This window comes from Anomaloglossus baeobatrachus, chromosome 4 (assembly GCF_048569485.1).
Source record: "Anomaloglossus baeobatrachus isolate aAnoBae1 chromosome 4, aAnoBae1.hap1, whole genome shotgun sequence".
NCBI classification, from domain to species: domain Eukaryota; kingdom Metazoa; phylum Chordata; class Amphibia; order Anura; family Aromobatidae; genus Anomaloglossus; species Anomaloglossus baeobatrachus.
Window position 1 is genome coordinate 231,885,931 of NC_134356.1, and position 22,243 is coordinate 231,908,173.

At 49.5% G+C, this 22,243-nt stretch overlaps 1 protein-coding gene across 1 annotated transcript in view; it reads left to right on the plus strand.

Annotated features, from left to right (window-relative positions):
• WASHC4 (WASH complex subunit 4) overlaps nucleotides 1-22,243 on the plus strand; it is a 160,339-nt gene that overhangs the window by 58,508 nt on the left and 79,588 nt on the right. The window contains exons 14-19 of the mRNA XM_075344739.1: nucleotides 1,945-2,071; nucleotides 2,205-2,330; nucleotides 19,189-19,296; nucleotides 19,753-19,899; nucleotides 19,987-20,066; nucleotides 20,195-20,300. Of these exons, the coding sequence (XP_075200854.1) occupies nucleotides 1,945-2,071; nucleotides 2,205-2,330; nucleotides 19,189-19,296; nucleotides 19,753-19,899; nucleotides 19,987-20,066; nucleotides 20,195-20,300 (694 nt within the window). The remainder of the gene's footprint in view (nucleotides 1-1,944; nucleotides 2,072-2,204; nucleotides 2,331-19,188; nucleotides 19,297-19,752; nucleotides 19,900-19,986; nucleotides 20,067-20,194; nucleotides 20,301-22,243) is intronic.

The following is a 22,243-nucleotide window of genomic DNA, read 5'->3' on the forward strand; positions in this document are numbered from 1 at the left end:
AAAATGGCGCAAAAAGTGCGCCATTTTTTTTTCTTTCAAACTTTTGAATTTTTTTTTTAACCCCCTTAGATAAAAGTAAACCTATACATGTTTGGTGTCTACAAACTTGTACCGACCTGAGGCATCACAGTGACACATCAGTTTTACCATATAGTGAACACTGAATAAAATAACCCAAAAACAATTTTTATTTGCAATGTTTCCGCACTTGGAATTTTTTTGCCATTTTCAAATACACTTTATGGTAAAACTCATGGTTTCATGTAAAAGTACACCTTGTCTTGAAAAAAAACAAGCCCTCATGGCAAGATTGACAAAAACATAACGTTATGGCTCTCGGAAGAAGGGGGGCTAAAAAAACAAAACGGAAAATTGTCCAAGGGTGAAGGAGTTAAGAATGAATGGAGTTAAAGTGCGTTTGTTTGACCACCACTCCATTCACACAGGGCTCTTCAGACCCCCAGTTCTCTATTGGTAGGATGCCTCCTATCCTATTGATAGGAGATAAGTTTAAGACTTTGTACAGCCCCTTTAAATTGTTTATACGGTGTATTGCTACTCTTGTCCATGGTTTATGCTTTTGAACAGGATTAGACTACAATACCAAATGCCCCAAAGATAAGTTTGCTGCTTCTGTCAATCACATTAAAGGGGTGTTCTTGTTTTAACATTTACTCCTCCATAAGCTCAGGGTTATATCAGATTGCAAACTTAGCTTTTACTCCCCCTGGGTTCAGCACTTTCTCTCCATCAATGTTCCGGTCTGTGATCAGCTGGAGTTTTGATGTCTTGTCTAAAGCACTCGTGACTACTGCCACTCACTGGGCTCAGTGCCCCTGCCTATGTAGACACCATGAGAAGCTGAGCTCAGTGATTGGCTGCAGCGGTACAGTCGCAAGCAATATAGACAAGACATCAACTCTACAGCCAATGAACAATAGACTGGACCACCAGTGGAGAGGAAGCACTGGACCCAGAGAGTGAAAGCTCAGTTTGGTTTATATATTGAACCTGCCGGGAGACTGCACAATAAACCCCACTGCCATGAGGAAATTAACTTAATTCCTCCCGGCCCGCGTTCAGCTTTCAGTCATGGAGGCGGCACCAGCGTGAGTTCAGGCATCGCTCTTTGTATGGAGAGCAGCAGCTGTAACCACACCCCGCACTGACTGACAGCCATTCAGGACTAGAGGAAGCTGTCAGTCAGTGCAGGGGGCGGTTACGGCAGCTGCTCTCCATACTCAGAGCGGTGACTGAACCAACGCTGGTGCCGCCTCCATGACTGAAATAGAAACGCTGCTAGGAAGGATTAAAGTTCTTTTCCTCCCAGCAGCGGGGTTTAACACTAGAAGTCCCAGGAATTTCGAGCTCCATAGGGTACCAATGGTAGAAATGTTAAATGACCCCTCTCTGGAACTTCTAGTGTTAATGTACAGGTGCTGGGCAGTTTCAGAATGATAATAACCTGCAGATTAACCCCATATGTGCAGGTTAATAGCATTTTTCCATGTGACTGGTTCCCTTTAATTCCAACACTACAGTATGCCTAGGAGATGTTCATGAGCCATTTCTCCTACATGCTTCTCAGGGCCTCGAATGAACAGAACATTTTGGATTAAGGGGGATATCCACTTTCTGTAAACTGGTCCCTGCAAAGTCCATAAAATAACAAGCTTGTCAGGTACTTGAACCCCCGGGTCAGTGGCTAGCTAGAGCGGTGACCTGTTCCGTTGACATGACGTAGTAGTCACTACACCAGGTCTGCAGCAGGGCCAGGAATCCATCGCTGGACCCAGGAGTGATGAGTTTTTGATGATCTTATTTTATGTTCACACTTTTGAGAACACTGTACTGAAACTGGATTTTCCTTTTAAGAGGAGAAACTCTTTCAGCTTGCTTGCCTTGCTTCTGAATTATAATATGGAATCATCTGTTTCCCTTAAGAGACGTCCAGTCATACTATGTTCTTGTGAGTTCCTGGATGATGAAAATGGAGTCCATATTGTCTAAAGAGCAAAAAACAGAAAAATTTGCCGATGATCTAACCAACAGATGTAATATATTTGTGCAGGTATTTGTTTCTTGAGTACTTCAAAACATTTCTATGTATTTGCTGAAACGTACCCTCAATGTCTTACTGTCATCATCAAGAAGGACGGTAACGCCTTACATCCACCTATCATTTGTTTGCTTTTGCTTTTAAGGGATTTCTTTATGCTTGTGGCCTTAGTAACATCATCAAGACCACCATGAACTTGTATATGTCTATGCAGAAGCCTATGACCAAGACATCTGTGAAAGCGTTGTGCAGACTGGTGGAGCTTCTCAAGGTCGGCCGATTTCTACGTCGTCTTGCAGTTTAGTTTAACGCATATTTCTGTCTTGTATGTAAATAATGTATGTCTGCTGTCTGATCCATCATTTCTGTTAAAAGGGTTCCCTGAAAATATACTGGTGACGGAATATTTCACTGTAAGAAATCCTTAGTGATCCGCTCTAATCTACAACAATTCTAGCATCAAATATTCAGTTATCCTACAGTACCACTGACGAGAAAATTTAAAGAGTAATGGTTGTTTAAAAAACAAAACCCATAAATGAATTCATAAATAAATGGTACACAGGAAAAGAAGAAACCTAGTATTGTATCTTCTTAGAAAAGTATTCTTTTCTCCTCCTGGACTTATTTTTTATTCTCCGTTCTTGTGTAAAATCTGTCATCTGAGAATTTACACTTTTCAGTTACTGACATAGGAGATGACAGTTGGTGCTCAAGAAGAACTGTAACTGTGTTTTCTGAAGAATGTCCGTGTCTGCCTTAGAATGTCCGTGTCTGCCTCAGGCTCCCGCCGTCGGCCCCCCCTCGAGGCTCCCGCCGTCGGCCCCCTCTCGAGGCTCCCGCCGTCGGCCCCCTCTCGAGGCTCCCGCCGTCGGCCCCCCCTCCAGGCTCCCGCCGTCGGCCCCCCCTCCAGGCTCCCGCCGTCGGCCCCCCCTCCAGGCTCCCGCCGTCGGCCCCCCCTCCAGGCTCCCGCCGTCGGCCCCCCCCTCCAGGCTCCCGCCGTCGGCCCCCCCTCCAGGCTCCCGCCGTCGGCCCCCCCTCCAGGCTCCCGCCGTCGGCCCCCCCTCCAGGCTCCCGCCGTCGGCCCCCCCCAGGCTCCCACCTCTGCCTCCTATCTCATCCTCTTTCCCTCTCCATAGAATTTTTAAAGTACCAACTGCCATTTCTTTACCGTTCCTATGGGAGACCCAGACATTGGGTGTATAGCTTCTGCCTCCGGAGGACACACAAAGTACTACACTAAAAAGTGTAGCTCCTCCCTCTGAGCCTATACACCCCCTGGAGAACCTGATCTAGCCAGTTCATTGCTTTGTGTTCAGGAGGCATACATCCACACATGCATTCTCATCTGATTTTTCATTTTTGGAAAGAGCTTGAAGAAAAGCGGGTCCAAGTCTGGACCCCCGGCATGTCCCTTCTCACCCCACTGTGTCGGCGGGGCTGTTAAGGTTGATTCCAAGGCTGGAGCCTTACATGCCGCGCTCCTTCACTATCCCTCGGGCTCTGGCTTGAAGTGGGAGCCAGCACGGTTCTCCATGCTTTGCAGGAGACCGGTCTCCATCCGCAGCCCTTCAGGATCCTGCTGGACGGAGCACTCATCCCCAGGGACTTGGAACACTGCGTCTCAGCAAGCTAAGTACCTGAGACGTTTATATTCTGGGGGTCCCTGTACTTTATTATGTTGGGAGAGTGTGCTGAGTGAGTTTTCTGACATTTCCGGCCGGTTCTCTGGCTGTCGCCTGAGAACCGCGCCGATGGTGCCTGCGCGCCGGCCGCACCGCTCAAATTTAGGCCCCGGCTTCGCCGGAGGCCTACTTTCGGTTTCACTGCCCTCGCATGTCATTCATGCAGAGGGACAGTGCGCCTCCGCCCAGCGGCCGTTCTGCACAGGGGAGAAACACTCCTCACTGGGTACATGTCTCCTCCCCTGTAAGTCTCTTTGGCCCTCCAGATCCCGCTCTCAGGGTTGGTCCCGCCCCCTCTCCTCGCTCCGGCGCCATTTTATCAGCCTTTTCTCTGCGATCAGCACTGGCTGCAGCATCCCTGCTGAAGTGCTTGGGGGTCCGGGCTTCAGGATCTGGAGGGCACACAAACCGCTCCAGCGGTCTGGTAAGCCACAACCTCTGGTTGTGGGCCTCTGTATATACTCTCTGGGGGTCACTCTGGCAGAGCCCCCACTTCAGCAGCATGTCTCACACGAGGAGCAAGGCTCCAAAGCTATATTCAGTATGCACTGCATGTAAGCTCGTGCTGCCTGAACCGAGCACATATCCACATTGTGATGCCTGCTCTAACCTGACAATGCCGCAGCCTGGAATCGCACCCACAGTGGTCTCTCCGGCTGCTCCGGCTCCTGTGGCTGAACCCCCGGCTTGGGTAGAATCCTTCTCTAGGTCAATCTCCCAGTCTTTTGCCGACTCCATGGGACAGCTGTCCCGGACTTTGCTGAACATGCATCAGCCCCCTTCACAGGGTGCCTCTGCTGCTAGGGCTCTCTCAGCGGAGCTCACAGAGGATTCTTCATCTGGTCCCAGACCCCGTCCTCCTAAGAGGAGACGTAGGGCTCCCTCCCCTTCCTCGTCCCGTGGCTCTGTTTCAGAAGCTGACTCGCGGGACGAGGAGGATGGCTTTACTGGGGGCTCGGAGGCTACCTCCATGTGCCCCATTGATCTGTCCGAAAGTGACTCAGATGTTAGTGATTTGATTGCGTCCATTAATTCTGTACTGGACCTCAATCCGCCAGTATCAGAGGAGCAACCCTCTCTGGCAGAAAAGCACCAGTTTACCTTGCCTAAGAGGACAAAGAGTGTGTTCTTTAATCACTCCAGTTTTCAGGCCGCTGTGACCCAGCCTAGGGCCTGTCCTGACAAACGCTTCCCAAAGCGTGGTTCTGATGACAGTTTTCCCTTTCCACCTGAGGTGGTCAAGGAGTGGGCTCATTCACCAAAGGTAGACCCCCCCGGTGTCTAGACTCTCAGCCCGGACCGTTGTATCAGTGGCTGATGGCACCTCTCTTAAGGATTCCACTGACCGCCAGGTTGACCTTCTGGCCAAATCTGTATATGAGGCGGCAGGGGCCTCGTTCTCCCCATCTTTTGCAGCAGTGTGGGCTCTCAAAGCCATCTCTGCTTCTCTAGAGGAGATGCATTCCCTCGCCAGGGAATCTATGCCCGAAATGGTTGCCTTAACTTCCCAAGCTTCCGCTTTTTCATCTTATGCCATGTCTGCCATGCTGGAGGCTTCTCACCGCACTGCGGTGGCTTCGGCTAATTCCCTCGCTATCCGCAGGATTGTGGCTTCGAGAGTGGAAGGCAGATGCTTCTTCAAAGAAGTACCTTGCTGGGCTCCCTTTTGCTGGGTCCAGACTATTCGGTGAACAACTGGATGAAATTATTAAGGAAGCTACTGGCGGGAAGAGTACTTCCATGCCACAAACCAAAACCAGGAAACCTGTCCAGGGTAGGAACCAGTCGAGCTTTCGTTCCTCCAACTGGTCGTCCTCTAAGCCCTCGGCCTCGTCCACTAACTCAGCCAAGGACCAAAAATCCAACTGGCGCACAAAGGTGCGTCCACAGAAGACCGCAGGAGCTGCTGCCACTAAGGCAGCCTCCTCTTGACTATCTGTCCGCGCCAGCAACGTCCTTAGTCGGTGGCAGGCTCTCCCACTTTGGCGACGCGTGGCTTCAACACGTCTCCGATCAGTGGGTGCGGGATGTCATCTCCCACGGCTACAGGATAGAATTCTCTTCCAGCCCGCCAAACAGATTTTTTCTGTCAACTCCCCCCTGTTCCAAGGCCGCCGCCTTCTCTCAGGCCGTGGCATCCTTGCAGGCCAACGGAGTAATTGTACCGGTTCCCGCCCGGGAACGGTTCAGAGGTTTCTACTCAAATCTCTTCCTAGTCCCCAAAAAGGACGGTTCCTTCCGGCCCATCCTGGATCTCAAGCTTCTCAACAAGCATGTTCAGGTGCGGCATTTTCGCATGGAATCTCTGCGGTCAGTCATTGCCTCAATGACCCAAGGGGATTTCCTGGCATCCATCGACATCAGAGATGCCTATCTGCATGTGCCAATTGCAGTTTCTCACCAGCGTTGGCTACGTTTTGCAATCGGAGAGGAACATTTCCAATTCGTGGCTCTCCCCTTCGGGTTAGCCACGGCCCCTCGGGTACTCACCAAGGTCATGGGGTTGGCAGTGATTCCTTACCTGGACGACCTTCTAGTCAAGGCTTCATCCAGCGCAGACTGTCAGCGGAGTGTCTCGCTCACTCTCGCTACTCTGACCAGCCACCCGAATTGGGCTAATCTGCCCAAATCCACTCTGACTCCGACCCAGAGGCTCACGTACCTAGGGATGCAGTTCGAGACTCTGCCGGCACTTGTGAAGTTGCCCTTGATCAAACAGCAGTCCCTCCAACTGGCAGTGCGCTCTCTGCTGAGGCCCCGCCGTTATTCCATCAGGCACCTGATGCAGGTGCTGGGTCAGATGATGGCGTCAATGGAGGCTGTTCCCTTTGCCCAGTTCCATCTGCGTCCTCTGCAGCTGGACATTCTCCGCTGTTGGGACAAGCAGCCTTCCTCCTTGCACAGGTTAGTGACTCTGTCGCCACAGACCAGGAGCTCTCTTCAGTGGTGGCTTCGGCCCCTCTCTCTGTCTCAGGGACGCTCCTTCCTGGCTCCGTCCTGGGTGGTCCTCACCACGGATGCCAGTCTATCCGGCTGGGGAGCGGTATGTCTCCACCACCGAGCACAGGGCACTTTGACTCCGTCCGAGTCAGCCCTCTCGATCAATGTGCTGGAAACCAGAGCCGTGCTCCTGGCTCTCCTAGCTTTTCACCACCTATTGGCGGGCAAGCACATCCGAGTCCAGTCAGACAACGCGACAGCAGTTGCCTACATCAATCACCAAGGCGGGACACGCAGCCGCCTGACAATGTTGGAGGTACAACGTATCCTTCAATGGACGGAGGACTCCAAGTCCACCATATCCGCAGTCCACATCCCAGGCGTGGAAAACTGGGAGGCAGATTATCTCAGCCGTCAAACCGTGGACAGTGGCGAGTGGTCCCTGCATCCGGCAGTGTTTCAGTCAATCTGCCGCAAGTGGGGCACTCCGGACGTGGACCTAATGGCATCCCGTCACAACAACAAGGTTCCGATTTACGTGGCTCGCTCCCACGATCCTCAGGCCTTCGCAGCGGACGCTCTGGTTCAAGACTGGTCCCAGTTTCGTCTGTCCTACGTGTTTCCCCCTCTAGCTCTCTTCCCCAGAGTCCTGCGCAAGATCAGAATGGAGGGCCGTCGGGTCATCCTCATTGCTCCGGACTGGCCCAGGCGAGCTTGGTACCCAGACCTGCTCCATCTGTCCGTAGAGGTGCCGTGGCATCTTCCGGACCGTCCAGACCTTCTCTCACAAGGTCCATTTTTCCGCCAGAATTCTGCGGCTCTCAGATTGACGGCGTGGCTCTTGAGTCCTGGATCTTGACGGCTTCTGGTATTCCTCCTGAAGTCATTTCCACTATGACTCGGGCCCGGAAGTCTTCCTCGGCCAAAATCTATCACAGGACTTGGAAAATTTTCCTGTCCTGGTGTCGCTCTTCCGGCCATGCTCCTTGGCCTTTTTCCTTGCCGACCCTTCTGTCCTTTCTACAGTCCGGTCTGCAGCTAGGACTGTCCCTCAATTCTCTCAAGGGACAAGTCTCGGCTCTGTCAGTGCTGTTCCAGCGGCGTATCGCCCGGCTGGCTCAGGTCCGCACCTTCATGCAGGGCGCGTCTCACATCATTCCGCCTTACCGGCGGCCCTTGGATCCCTGGGACCTCAATTTGGTCCTCACGGCCTTGCAGAAACCCCCCTTTGAGCCTCTTAGGGAGGTTTCTTTGTTTCGTCTTTCACAGAAAGTGGTCTTTCTAGTGGCCATAACTTCTCTCAGGAGAGTCTCTAATTTGGCTGCGCTCTCTTCGGAGTCACCTTTTTTGGTTTTTCATCAAGACAAGGTGGTTCTCAATCCGACTCCGGACTTTCTCCCTAAGGTGGTTTCTCCTTTCCACCTTAACCAGGACATTACCCTGCCTTCCTTTTGTCCGGCTCCTGTTCATCGCTTTGAAAAAGCGTTGCATACTCTGGATCTGGTGCGGGCGCTCCGGGTCTATGTGTCTCGCACCACTGCTCTTAGGCGGTGCACCTCTCTTTTTGTGCTAACCACAGGTCGGCGTAAGGGCCTCTCTGCCTCTAAGCCGACCTTAGCCCGTTGGATTAGGTCGATCATTTCCGATGCCTACCAGTGTTCTCAGGTGCCTCCCCCGCTGGGGATCAAGGCACACTCGACCAGAGCTGTCGGTGCCTCTTGGGCTTTCAGGCACCAGGCTACGGCTCAGCAAGTCTGTCAGGCTGCCACTTGGACTAGCCTGCATACCTTTTTCAAAGCACTACCAAGTGCATGCTCATGCTTCGGCAGATGCGAGCTTGGGCAGACGCATCCTTCAGGCGGCTGTCGCCCATTTGTGAAGTTAGGCTCTGCCTACTTCTCAGTTTTTCTGTTTATTCCCACCCATGGACTGCTTTGAGACGTCCCAATGTCTGGGTCTCCCATAGGAACGATAAAGAAAAAGAGAATTTTGTTTACTTACCGTAAATTCTTTTTCTTATAGTTCCGTATTGGGAGACCCAGCACCCTCCCTGTTGCCTGTTGGCAGTTTCTTGTTCCGCGTGTTATCACCAGCTCTTGTCGTAGACAGAGGCTCCGGTTGTTTTGGTTCTTGCTCTGTCTTTACTTGTGGGTGGCTATTCTCCTTCAGCTTTTGCACTAAACTGGCTAGATCTGGTTATCCAGGGGGTGTATATGCTCAGAGGGAGGAGCTACACTTTTTAGTGTAGTACTTTGTGTGTCCTCCGGAGGCAGAAGCTATACACCCAATGTCTGGGTCTCCCAATACGGAACTATAAGAAAAAGAATTTACAGTAAGTAAACAAAATTCTCTTTTTTATCTCAGTAATTGAAAAATCTGTTTTGCCTTAATACAGATTTTACAAATTTTACTCATGAATTGAGGGTGAAAGATCAATCCAGACGGAGACAGAAGCAGATTTCTGTTATACCGTTTTTTTTCGGATTATAAGACGCTCTTTTCTTCCCAAAAATTTGGGAGGAAAATGAGGGATGCGTCTTAAAATCTGAATGTAGTTTACCAGGGGGTGGTGAAAAGGGGTCCCAGGAGGCGGGGGTAATGCTATGCGGTGTGCTGCCCACGCTGGTCTGTGCGGTGCTGTTTTGTGCATTGGGCAGCGCGGCTCTGTGCGGGGCTGCTGACATGGCTCTGTAATGTATGGGGCTGCTCTGCTCTGTTCTGTGCGGAGCTTCTCTGTGCAGTGGGTGGTCATTCTGAAGATGTCTTTGGTCAGGGCTATAAATAGTGGCGCCTAGAGTCAGCGCGTGCGCAGATGAAGTTGTCAGCTCCGGCCACCATTATTTGAAATCCTGCCTCCCGTGCAGAGCAGACCCGTGTCACCAGCCCCACACAGAGCAGCGCCTGTACTGAGTATCTAGGCCTCCCTCTGTACCACTGGCAGGATTGCAGTACTCCAGTACCGCCCCTGCCTCCTGTGACCCCCGCTCCGCTGCTGCCCCCTCTCCCTCATAAAACACCACCGGATTATAAAACGGAGCCCATATTTTTTTTTTCTACTTTTTTTTTTTTTCTCCAAATTTGTTTTTTGGATTTGCTTTTAAAGGGGTTATCCACATGTAGGCAGATTTTTTTTTTTCCCTTTTTATATTTAAAATATGTTTTTATATATTTGCAATTGGGTTTCATTCAAAATTTTTCACCATTTTACTTCTTCTGGCCTTTTTATTGCCTGTATATTTAACTTTGATGTGGTCCTTGGTCATAAATCAGCTGAGAGATCATAAAAAGACAAGATAGAAACTCACTGACAGATTCAGTTAACTCATTCTGCATCCAAAAATTGATTGTACCACACAGTCCATTGAAGTCAAATGGTGCAAAATTTTTAATGAAACCATATTACAGAAATTATTTTAGCTCTGATAATATGTACTTAAAGGAGTGTCCCCATGAACAAAGTTCAATTTAATCAATAGCTCTTGGATAAATAAGTTCCACAATTTTATGTGTTTAAAATTTTTTTTTGTACTGAGATAGTCTTATATATGTGTCCCTGCTATGTACTGTGTAATGGCCGTGTCTGACCGTACAGGGACATGGTGTGATCATACTGGGCAGGGGGAGGAAGCAAAATAGTATAAAGACATGACAGAACAGGATTACAAATTATACTTTCTTTGAGCAAAAACATTTTATTTTTAAACAGAGTATTTCTTTGTCGCTCCATTGGGAGACCCAGACAATTGGGTGTATAGCTTCTGCCTCTGGAGGCCACACAAAGTATTACACTTTAAAAAGTGTAACCCCTCCCCTCTGCCTATACACCCTCCCGTGCATCACGGGCTCCTCAGTTTTATGCTTTGTGTGGAAGGAGGCACACATCCACTCATGCATTCTCATTTTAGTTAATCGGTTGGAAGAAAAGTGGGCCCCCACAGGGCCCCCGGCATGTTCCCTTCTCACCCCACTACGTCGGCGGTGCTGTTAAGGTTGAGCTACCCATTGCGGGTACAAAGGCCGGAGCCTCATGCCGTCTCCTTCACCATCCCTTAGCGGCTCTGGGAGAAGTGGGATCCTGAGCGGTCATCCATTCACTGGGACCGTGCTCCCTCCGCAGCCCCTGTGGGAATCTGTCGGACAGGAGTCTATTTATCTTCAGGGACCGGGCCCTGCATCACTAAGGTACTCTGTGTCCCCATGGGGGATGTGCATGGAGCGCCTTCATCCCGGACGCTGCAGCAGCTGCTTATTTGTGACGGCCGGCGGACTTCCGCGCCGACCGCGCCTGCTTGTCGGCCGCGCTCTTAAATTTAGTCCCCGGCTTCAATTGCGGCCTAGTAGCAAAACTCCCGCCCCCGGGCCTGTCTGTCAGGGGTAAGGGCAGGACTGCCGACCTGACGTCGGATGTGAGGGCCGGAGCATCCTGTATGTTTCCTCCCCCCTCACTGATCACTGTGGGGACTCCAGATTCCCGCATTTTTCTAGCGCCGCCCACGGCCCCACTCCTCCCCAGAGAGCTCCGGCAGCCATTTTTTTTTGGCATTCTGCCGGTGGAGGATTTCAAGGAAAGAGCTCTGCAACACTGGGAGACCTAAGGCAGGGAATCTGGAGGACACACTCTAACTTCAGAGATGCTGTCCAGAAGCCCAGAGCGGTTCCGGACAAGCGCTTTACTAAGCGCCTTACTGACACACGTTACCCCTTCCCCTCTGACGTAGTTAAGGGTTGGGCTCAATGTCCCAAGGTGGATCCCCCAGTCTCTAGATTGGCGGCTAGATCTGTGGTATCGGTTGCAGATGGCTCATCGCTAAAGGATGCCACTGACAGGCAGATAGAGCTCCTGGTGAAATCCATCTATGAAGCCACGGGCGCGTCTTTTGCCCCGGCTTTTGCAGCCGTGTGGGCACTCCAAGCTATCTCAGCTTGTCTGGCTGAGATTAATGCGGTCACACGTAATTCTGCTCCGCAGGTTGCGTCTTTGACTTCTCAGGCGTCAGCTTTTTCTTCCTACGCCATGAACGCAGTTCTAGACTCTGCTAGCCGTACAGCGGTGGCATCCGCTAACTCTATGGCAGTCCGCAGGGCCATGTGGCTGCGCGAATGGAAGGCAGACTCTGCTTCCAAGAGGTTCTTAACCGGTTTGCCGTTTTCTGGCGACCGCTTGTTTGGCGAACGATTGGATGAGATTATTAAGGAATCCAAGGGAAAGGACTCCTCCTTACCCCAGTCCAAACCGAAGAGACCTCAGCAACGGAAAATACAATCGAGGTTTCGGTCCTTTCGTCCCTCCGCCAAGCCTCAATCCTCTTCGTCCAGCAGGCCGGAGAAAGGCCAGAGGAACTCCTATGTGTAGCGGGCGAAGTCACGCCCCCAAAAACCCGCCGGAGGCAATGCCTCCAAGGTGGCCTCTTCATGACTCTCGGCATCCCCGAACCGCATCCTCGGTCGGTGGCAGGCTCTCCCGCTTTTGCGACGCCTGGTGGCCACATGTTCAAGACCGATGGGTGAGAGACATTCTGTCTCACGGTTACAGGATAGAGTTCAGCTCTCGTCCCCCGACTCGTTTCTTCAGAACCTCTCCGCCCCCCGAGCGAGCCGATGCACTTTTTCAGGCGGTGAACGCTCTGAAGACAGAAGGAGTTGTGATCCCTGTTCCCCCCCCAGGAACATGGTCGCGGCTTTTACTCCAACTTGTTTGTGGTGCCAAAGAAGGACGGCTCGTTCCGTCCCGTTCTGGACCTCAAACTGCTCAACAGACATGTGAGCACCAGACTGTTTCGGATGGAATCTCTCCGCTCGGTCATCGCTTCGATGTCACAAGGAGACTTCCTAGCATCGATCGACATCAAGGATGCTTATCTCCATGTGCCGATCGCATCCGAACATCAACGCTTTTTGCGTTTCGCCATCGGGGACGAACACCTTCAGTTCGTGGCATTGCCTTTCGGCCTGGCGACAGCCCCACGGGTGTTCACCAAGGTCATGGCATCTGTTGTGGCGGTCCTACACTCTCAGGGCCACTCGGTGATTCCCTACTTAGACGATCTTCTGGTCAGGGCACCCTCTCAGATGGCGTGTCAAAACAGTCTTTCCGTCGCTCTGGCGACTCTAAAGCAGTTCGGGTGGATCATCAACTTCCCAAAATCCAAGTTGACACCGACCCAATCACTGACGTACCTTGGGATGGAGTTTCATACTCAGTCAGCGGTAGTCATGCTACCGCTGGACAAACAGCTTTCCCTGCAGGCAGGGGTACAATCTCTTCTTCGGGGTCAGTCACACCCCTTGAGGCGCCTTATGCACTTCCTGGGGAAGATGGTGGCAGCGATGGAGGCAGTGCCGTTCGCGCAATTCCATCTGCGGCCACTCCAGTGGGACATTCTCCGCAAATGGGACAGGAGGTCGACTTCCCTCGACAGGAACGTCTCTCTTTCCCTTGCAACCAAGACGTCTCTTCAGTGGTGGCTCCTTCCCAACTCTCTGTCGCAGGGAAAATCCTTCCTACCCCCAACCTGGGCTGTGGTCACCACGGACGCAAGCCTGTCAGGGTGGGGGGCGGTTTTTCTCCACCACAGGGCTCAGGGAACCTGGACTCCGATAGTCATCCCTTCAGATCAATATTCTGGAGATAAGGGCAGTGTATCTAGCCCTATTGGCCTTTCATCGGTGGCTGGAGGGCAGGCAGATCCGGATCCAGTCGGACAACGCCACTGCCGTCGCATACATCAACCACCAAGGCGGCACTCGCAGTCGTCAAGCCTTCCAGGAAGTCCGACGGATTCTGCAGTGGGTGGAAGCCACAGCTTCCACCATCTCCGCAGTTCACATCCCGGGCGTAGAAAACTGGGAAGCAGATTTTCTCAGTCGTCAGGGCATGGACGCGGGGGAATGGTCTCTTCACCCAGACGTGTTTCGAGAGATCTGTCGCCGCTGGGGAACGCCGGACGTTGATCTCATGGCGTCACGGCACAACAACAAAGTCCCGGCATTCATGGCCCGGTCTCAAGATCACAGAGCTCTGGCGGCGGACGCATTAGTTCAGGATTGGTCGCAGTTTCGACTGCCTTATGTATTTCCTCCTCTGGCGATGCTGCCCAGAGTGCTGCGCAAAATCAGGTCTGAATGTCGTCGCGCCATTCTCGTCGCCCCAGATTGGCCGAGGCGGTCATGGTACCCGGATCTGTGGCATCTCACGGTGGGTCAACCGTGGGCGCTCCCAGACTGCCCAGACTTGCTGTCACAAGGGCCGTTTTTCCATCTGAATTCTGTGGCCCTCAACCTGACTGTGTGGCCATTGAGTCCTGGCTCCTAGCGTCCTCAGGGTTATCTCAGGATGTCATTGCCACCATGAGACAGGCCAGGAAACCAACGTCCGCCAAGATCTATCACAGGTCTTGGAGGATCTTCTTATCCTGGTGCTCTGATAAGGGTTTTACTCCCTGGCCTTTTGCCTTACCCACTTTTCTTTCATTCCTTCAATCCGGAATGGACAAGGGATTGTCTCTCGGCTCTCTCAAGGGACAAGTATCGGCGCTATCCGTATTTTTTCAAAAGCGTCTAGCCAGGCTTCCGCAGGTCCGCACGTTCCTGCAGGGAGTTTGCCACATAGTCCCACCTTACAAGCGTCCGCTGGAACCCTGGGACCTTAACAGGGTGCTAATGGCTCTTCAGAAACCACCTTTCGAGCCGATGCGGGATGTCTCTTTATCACGTCTTTCGCAGAAGGTGGCCTTTCTAGTGGCAGTTACATCGCTCCGGAGAGTGTCTGAGCTTGCAGCGCTGTCATGCAAAGCCCCCTTCCTGGTTTTTCACCAGGATAAGGTGGTTCTGCGTCCTGTCCCGGAATTTCTCCCTAAGGTGGTATCTCCTTTTCATCTCAATCAGGATATCTCCTTACCTTCATTTTGCCCTAATCCAATTCACCAATGTGAAAAGGATTTGCACTCCTTAGATCTAGTGAGAGCACTCCGACACTACGTGTCTCGCACGGCGCCCCTGCGTCGTTCAGATGCGCTCTTTGTCCTTGTCGCTGGCCAGCGTAAGGGTTCGCAGGCTTCCAAGTCAACCTTGGCTCGGTGGATCAAGGAACCGATTCTTGAAGCCTACCGTTCTTCGGGGCTTCCGCTTCCTTTGGGGCTGAAAGCCCATTCTACCAGAGCCGTGGGTGCGTCCTGGGCATTGCGGCACCGGGCTACGGCTCAGCAGGTGTGTCAGGCAGCTACCTGGTCTAGTCTGCACACTTTCACGAAACACTATCAGGTGCATACCTATGCAGACGCCAGTCTAGGTAGGCGAGTCCTTCAGGCGGCGGTTGCCCACCTGTAAGAGGGGGTCGTTTTCTGCTCTTTTTTTTTTTATCGAGGTATTCTTTTACCCACCCAGGGACTGCTTTTGGACGTCCCAATTGTCTGGGTCTCCCAATGGAGCGACAAAGAAGAAGGGAATTTTGTTTACTTACCGTAAATTCCTTTTCTTCTAGCTCCTATTGGGAGACCCAGCACCCGCCCCTGTTCCCTTCGGGCTGTTTGTTCTTTTGTGTACACATGTTGTTCATGTTGAATGGTTCTTTTGGTTCATGGTTTTCAGTTCTCCGAACATCCTTCGGATTGAATTTACCTTAGACCAATTTATAAGTTTCCTCCTTCCTGCTTTTGCACCAAAACTGAGGAGCCCGTGATGCACGGGAGGGTGTATAGGCAGAGGGGAGGGGTTACACTTTTTAAAGTGTAATACTTTGTGTGACCTCCAGAGGCAGAAGCTATACACCCAATTGTCTGGGTCTCCCAATAGGAGCTAGAAGAAAAGGAATTTACGGTAAGTGAACAAAATTCCCTTCGTTTTACCTCCTAAAAAGAATCCACTATGATACCATGCCGTAATGTCTGCATACTCTTTTTCTTGCCTCCCAGCCCAGGAGCTGTGGTATGATCAGAACATGTCCCCTATACGGTGAGACACGGCCATTACACAGTACATATTAGGGGCACAGATATAAGATTCTCAGCACAGGAATAATATTTTTATTGTGGCCAATTTTAAAGCGCATTATTATTCCAAGATCTTTTGATTAAAATGAATTTTGAAATTAACTTTGTTCGTGGGAAAACCCCTTTAACCCCTTTAACCCCTGTAATACAGAAGTCTTTTGTGCCCCTTTTATTGTGGGCTGCACATATCAGCTAATCAGATCAGCTAGCAGGCACTGGTGGGTTGGAGATCCACCCTCGCCTGTTAACTAGGTAAATTTAACATGCACTGGCAGGGAGTATGTCATTTGGCAGCCTCAGGAAGTGATCACGAGGTATCAATGGGATGTCAAGACAGTTAGGGGTCAGCTTATAATACCTGTCTCTGCCATGACATAGTTCCTGTGAACACCGGCTCAGCACTGGCATTCATAGGAGATCAGCATTTCTGCTGTACAGACCAATGCTGAAGCACTGCTCTGTACAGCAGAAGAGATCAAACTAGATCACCTTCACGACCCCTAAGAGGACTAGTAAAAACAAGATAGTGTTAGGCTGTGTGCACACGTTGCGTTTTTTACCGCGGAAACGCTGCGTTTAGAACCGCTGCGTTTCAGTGGCAAATTGCATGCGTTCAGCTTTCCCAGCAAAGTGTATGAGAAAGCCGAAAAATCAGTGCACACACTGCGTTTCTAAACGCAGCGTTTTGGATGCCAAAAATCGGTGCGGAAAGAAAACCAGCATGTCACTTCTTTTGTGCGTTGTGGCTGCGTTCTCTCCCCCATTGAAATCAGTCCGCGCGCTTTATCGGCATACAGAACGTAGGCATTTACCTGGAAGTGAGGTCAAGAGGTTTCCTGTTGACCTCACTTCCTGGCAAAGTTGAGGAAAGCCCCCGGTGTTGCCAAAGTGCCCGCCCCGACCCCCAAACCCTCCCCCCCTCCCGAAAATCCAACATGGCCGCGCGCACAGCAGCCCACCGGCCGCCCTACTCCTTTGTTTCTGTCGCATGTGCAATAACAAATGCGACAGAAAACTGCTCCCCAGGCCCTGCCAGGTCACCCCCTGTTCCCCCCGGTGTCCTCCGGTAACCCCTGTACCTGTCACAGTGCTGATCCCCCGCGGCCCCCTCCTTCATAGTGCGCGGCGGTCACATGTGCCGAGCAGCTGACAGCTTCCTGTGTTCAGTGTGAGCTGCGCTGGCTGCTGCTGCTCGGCACTGTGCAGCTGTGACCCGGGGAGAGTGGGTGCAGACTCTTTGCACCCACTCTCCTCAAATGGAGGGTCTGCACTACTAGAAAATGGGGGACACGTTCCCTGAGCGTGCCCCCCATATTCTAGAAGGTCCAGAGGCGACGTGGGACGTCAAAAATGGATACTGCGGACCCAATTTTTTTTCCTTTCAATAAATTGGTGAAAGAGGATATGTTTTTGGGGAGTGTTTTTTCAAATAAATTTTTTTTTGGTTGTCAATTTTTTTTGCTATTACTGTCAATTAGTTATGTCTGGTATCAAATAGACGCCTTGACAGCACTAATTGCTGGGCTTGATGCCAGGTGACATTACACATCTGGTATCAACCCCATATATTACCCCGTTTGCCATCGCACCAGGGCGCGGGATGAGTTGGGGCGAAGCGCCAGGATTGGCGCATCTAATGGATGCGCCACTTCTGGGGCGGCTGTGGCCTGCTATTTTTAGGCTGGGAAGAGTCCAATAACCATGGCTCTTCCAATCCTGAGAATACCAGACCCCAGCTGTCAGCTTCACCTTGGCTGGTGATATAATTTGGGGGGGACCCTATGGTTTGTTTTGTTTTTTAATTATTTATAAATAAAAAAAAAACAAAACAGCTTGGGGAGCCCTCCAAATTGATCACCAGACAAGATGAAGCTGTCAGCTGTGGTTTGCAGGCTACAGCTGTCTGCTTTACCCTGACTGGCTATCAAAAATAGGGGGGACCCCACGTCATTTATTTTAATTTTTTTTTTTTTTTGGGCTAAATACAAGGCTAGGCACCCTTTAATGCCACATGAAAGGCACTAAAGGGCGCCAGCTTAGAATATGCAGGGGGGGTGGGACGTTATATATATGTTTGACATCCATTCACACATTTTAGGCTGTGTGCCCACAATCAGGGTTTGCAGCGTTATGGGCGCAGAGTGTTTTCCCTGTGTCCATAACGCTGCGTTGTGCAGTAGAAGCACAGTGGAAGGATTTTTAGAAATCCCGTGCCCACTGTGCTTCACTTCTCCGCAGCATAAACCGACCTGTGGTGCAGCTTCCCGAGCCTCAGCAGGTCAATTTATGCTGCGGAGACCAGAGTGTTCTCTGCAGGTAGCATAGAGCTCCACAGCAACCTGAACCCAAATCGTGGGCATGGGCAGCTGCGTTCTCCCGTGGACAACACTCACATCTCTGCAGGAAGGCTGGCACTGTGTATTGGATGTACTGTGGCACTGTCACTGGATCATGGGGGCAAAAACGCACCTGAAGAAAACGCATGAAAAACGCATGCGTTTTTGATGCATTTGTTTCAAAACGCATTGTGTACAATTCTCCCCTCTGCCAGAGGGTGCGTTTTTTTCCGCGCTGAAAAAAACGCAACGTGTGCACATAGCCTAAAGGGGAAAAAAAAGTTATAAAAAATAAGAAAAAAGCAAGTTCAATCCCCACTTTTGCCCCTGAAAATAAAACAATTAGAATAAAAAATACACATATTTGGGAATTTCTGAAAGCGACGATACCAATCTGTAAATTGCTTTGCAAGAAAAAAAAAATGAAAACACAAGAATTACGTTTATTTTTGTCACTACAACATTACAATAAAATGCAGTCAGAGGTGATCAAGTCAGCAAATCTACCCAAAATGGTATAATTGAAAACGTTGGCTCAAGATGCAAAAAATAAGCAGTCACTGAGCCCCAGATTCCGAAAAATGAGAACATTATGGGTCTCAGAAAATGTCAACAAAAGTGCAAATTGTTTTTTTTACAACTTTCTGCATTTTTTTTTCACCACTTAAAAAAAAAAAACTATACATGTTTGGTATCTAAAAACTCATACTGAGTTGAGGAATCATAATGGCATGTCAGTTGTACGATACAGTGAACATGGTGAATAAAAAAAACCAAAACTTGGAATTGCACTTTTTTTTGCAATTTCACTGCATTTGGAATTTTTTTTTCCCATTTTCCAGTGCAATATAGGGCAGAATTAACGGTGTCATTCAAAATTACAACTCTTCCCGCAAAAAAACAAGCCCTCATATGGCTATATTGATGAAAAAATAAATTATTGCTCTTGAAGGAATGAAAGGAAAGAACGGAAAATCGCAAGGTAGTTAAACGGTTTAAAGGAAAAAAAAATGTCCCTTAAAGTGGACAACCCTTCAAGTTTGCTTATGATTTCTTTGGTTGGACCCTTTAAGGCTTGTAGTGGGACTGGGGAATTTCCACATTATTCTTGGCTTATTAGTCACTGTATGATTAGTTTTTCTTACTGCTGCACTACAAATAGCACAATGTCTTTCTTTCAGGCTATAGAGCACACTTTCCATAGAAGAAGTATGGTTGTTGCTGATTCTGTAGCCCACGTTGCTCAGCACCTTCAGTATCAAGCCCTTACGGCCATCGCTGTTGCAAAGGTAAAAGCTTTAATATCCTCTGCATAACCGCAATTGAAGAATTATTGTTGTACTGGTCACTTCCGTGTTGGGAAATGAATGGTTCCAGAAATGTCACGTCAACATATATTGATCCCTAAAACTGCTTCCTACCTGCTGGATTCCACCGCTCCTCCTTTGAGTAGCTGGTATGGCATGATGGCCTGAGTGTATCACGCCTCAATGAGAACATCCAAAAAGGAGCCAGAGGTGCCGTCACATAGGAGGCCATACGCAGGGCCCTTGTCCAGCAGACGTGGGGTACATACGATATGATCGCTTCCCGCACATCTCTTCTGCACACCTTGCCCAGAAAGGAGTCTTTCTTTTGTTTCCGTTCCTGTAGGAAAGGACTTCTTTGTATTTACCTTAATAACTAAATTTACTCTGTGTACGCGTTTCCCATTCTGTATCTATCTTTCTGTTTTATTAATGTAGAAAAGAGTCATTTCTGACAAGAAATACAGTGAACAACGTCTGGATGTGCTCTCTGCCCTTGTCTTGGCTGAGAACACCTTGAATGGTCCAAGCACGAGGCAGCGGAGGCTTGTAGTTGCCCTAGCATTGAGTGTGGGGACACAAATGGTGAGAATCCTGTGTTTCACTACTGAATTCACGCCTTCATTGAGGTCATCTCATCTAATAAAGCCGTTTACTTGTGTTGTGTTCTAGAAAACCTTCAAGGACGAGGAGCTTTTACCACTGCAGCTTGTCATGAAGAAGCTGGATCTCATCAGTGAGCTGAGAGAAAAGTATATCCCATTGCTATGTGTATCTTGTAGCTTTGCCATCATGACTTGTCATTACTAGTACTGAAGTGACAGATGGGAAATCTGTGAAATCCAGCCATCTGATGCTCATTCATTCTTCCTTCTCTTAGAATCCGGGCACAATGTGACTGCTGCTTCCTGTATTGGCATAGAGCCGTGTTTCCAATTTATCTAGACGATGTGTATGAAAATGCGGTCGATGCGTCCAGGATACATGTGAGTAACCGCTTTAGGCTCTGTGCGCACTAGAGCTTTTTACCCGCGGATTTGCCGCGGAAATTTCTTGAGAAATGTCTGCAATCTTTGTGCAGACATTTCCCAGCAAATTCTATGGTAAAAAAAAATAGCTGTGCGCACTGGTGCGGATTTTTCTCAAGAAATTTCCTTGAGAAGAATTTCTCGAGAAACTTTCTTGAGAAAATGAACATGTCCATTATTTCCGCAGGTACCCTGCGGATTTCGGCAGTACAGCCTGCAAAAATCTGCAGGGAACCACCCGCGGGAAAATCGCGGCTATTCCGCGGCAAATCCGCATGCGGATTTGGTGCGGATTTTTTCCGGAGGTCCGGAAATCTTTCACTCCCAGAAGTTTCTCAAGAAATTTTCTTGAGAAACTTCTCATTTCTAGTGCGCACATAGCCTTATAATTACTTTTTAATTTAAAGGGATTTTCTGGGCAAGAGTTGCTCATTATATGGGGCTTGGATCCTGTAAAAATATCAAAATCTATCATACTCGCCTGCTGTCACCCTACTGGATTCAGAGCCTGCAGCTCCGTGGTGTGCGGTGGCACCAAAATGCCATGACCACACCATTCGCTCAGCCACAGGACTGCTGTGGTGTGTGATAAGCTGTAGCCGCCAGATGACTTGAACCACGCGTCATCAGAAAAGCATTGGATGTCACATATTACAAGACAAATTAATGTATTGTGTATGAGTATCCACAAATTTGTACAGATCATGCTTCAAATCTTTAGTAGCAGAATCTGAAGTAGGGCTGAAGTCTGTCTGATTGCAATGTGCATTTTCCTCTTCTTATCGCTCCTGTTTTAAAGTAGACCGTTTTCAGAAAGGCATGAATTTCCCTGCTGAATCCCATTGACTTCTACAAACAAAAATTTTTTTTTTTTTATCTTCTGTATACATTTTGTCAGGTTCACGTATCAGTGTATGCAGCAGCACATAAAGAACCTGGGGACACATTTAGATTATCAGATTATCCAAATGATCTAATAGTCGGTATTTAGTAGGGTCTCTAAAGACCTGGACATCATTGGACAAACACTATTACAGTAGAGATGACTAGTTTTGGGAAAAACTTCATAAGTGACTGTAGATGATAATATGCTACTGTTATACAGTATATTGTATATATTAGCAAATCAAATTATCTGATTAACAAAGTGGAGCCTTGTGCTCAAATATGGCAGAACATGGTATATTTTGTTGTCTTGTCAACTCGCTGGTCAGTAGACTACACAGGGAGAATTAACTTTTTCTTTATATACATTGACAAAAAGAGAATCACAAAAATGGTGACTCATTCACCTTATGCACCCCCAATGGCCAGTGGATCAGAAAAACACATTGATTGAAAACAATTCTCCTCTTCAGCCAGGAGCCTGAACTTTATTTCATACTATTATCGGCCATGTAATAAAATGTCTCTGCGTATTATACAGCTTAGATAAAAGAGGAGGATACAACTGCTTCTGAAGGGTCAATCTGCAAAGGGAGGACATAGCTGCTTGTAAAGCAATTTCCAAATGAATAAATCTGTACAAATTTAGACAGCCACAACACACTAAGGCGGGCTTTACACGTTGCGGCATCGACAGCAATTGCTAGCGATGTCCAGTGCAATAGCACCCGCCCCCGTCGCACATGCGATATGTGGTGATTGCTGCCGTAGCCAACATTATCGCTACGGCAGCTTCACACGCACATACCTGCTCGTCGACGTCGCTGTGACTGCCGAACAATCCCTCCTTCAAGGGGGGAAGTGCGTTCGGTGTCAAAGCGACATCACCGCGACGTCACTAATCGGCCGGCCAATAGAAGCGGAGGGGCGGAGATGAGCGGGACATAACATTCCGCCACCTACTCCCTTCCGCATGGCCGTCGGGACGCAGGTAAGGAGATGTTTGTCGCTCCTGC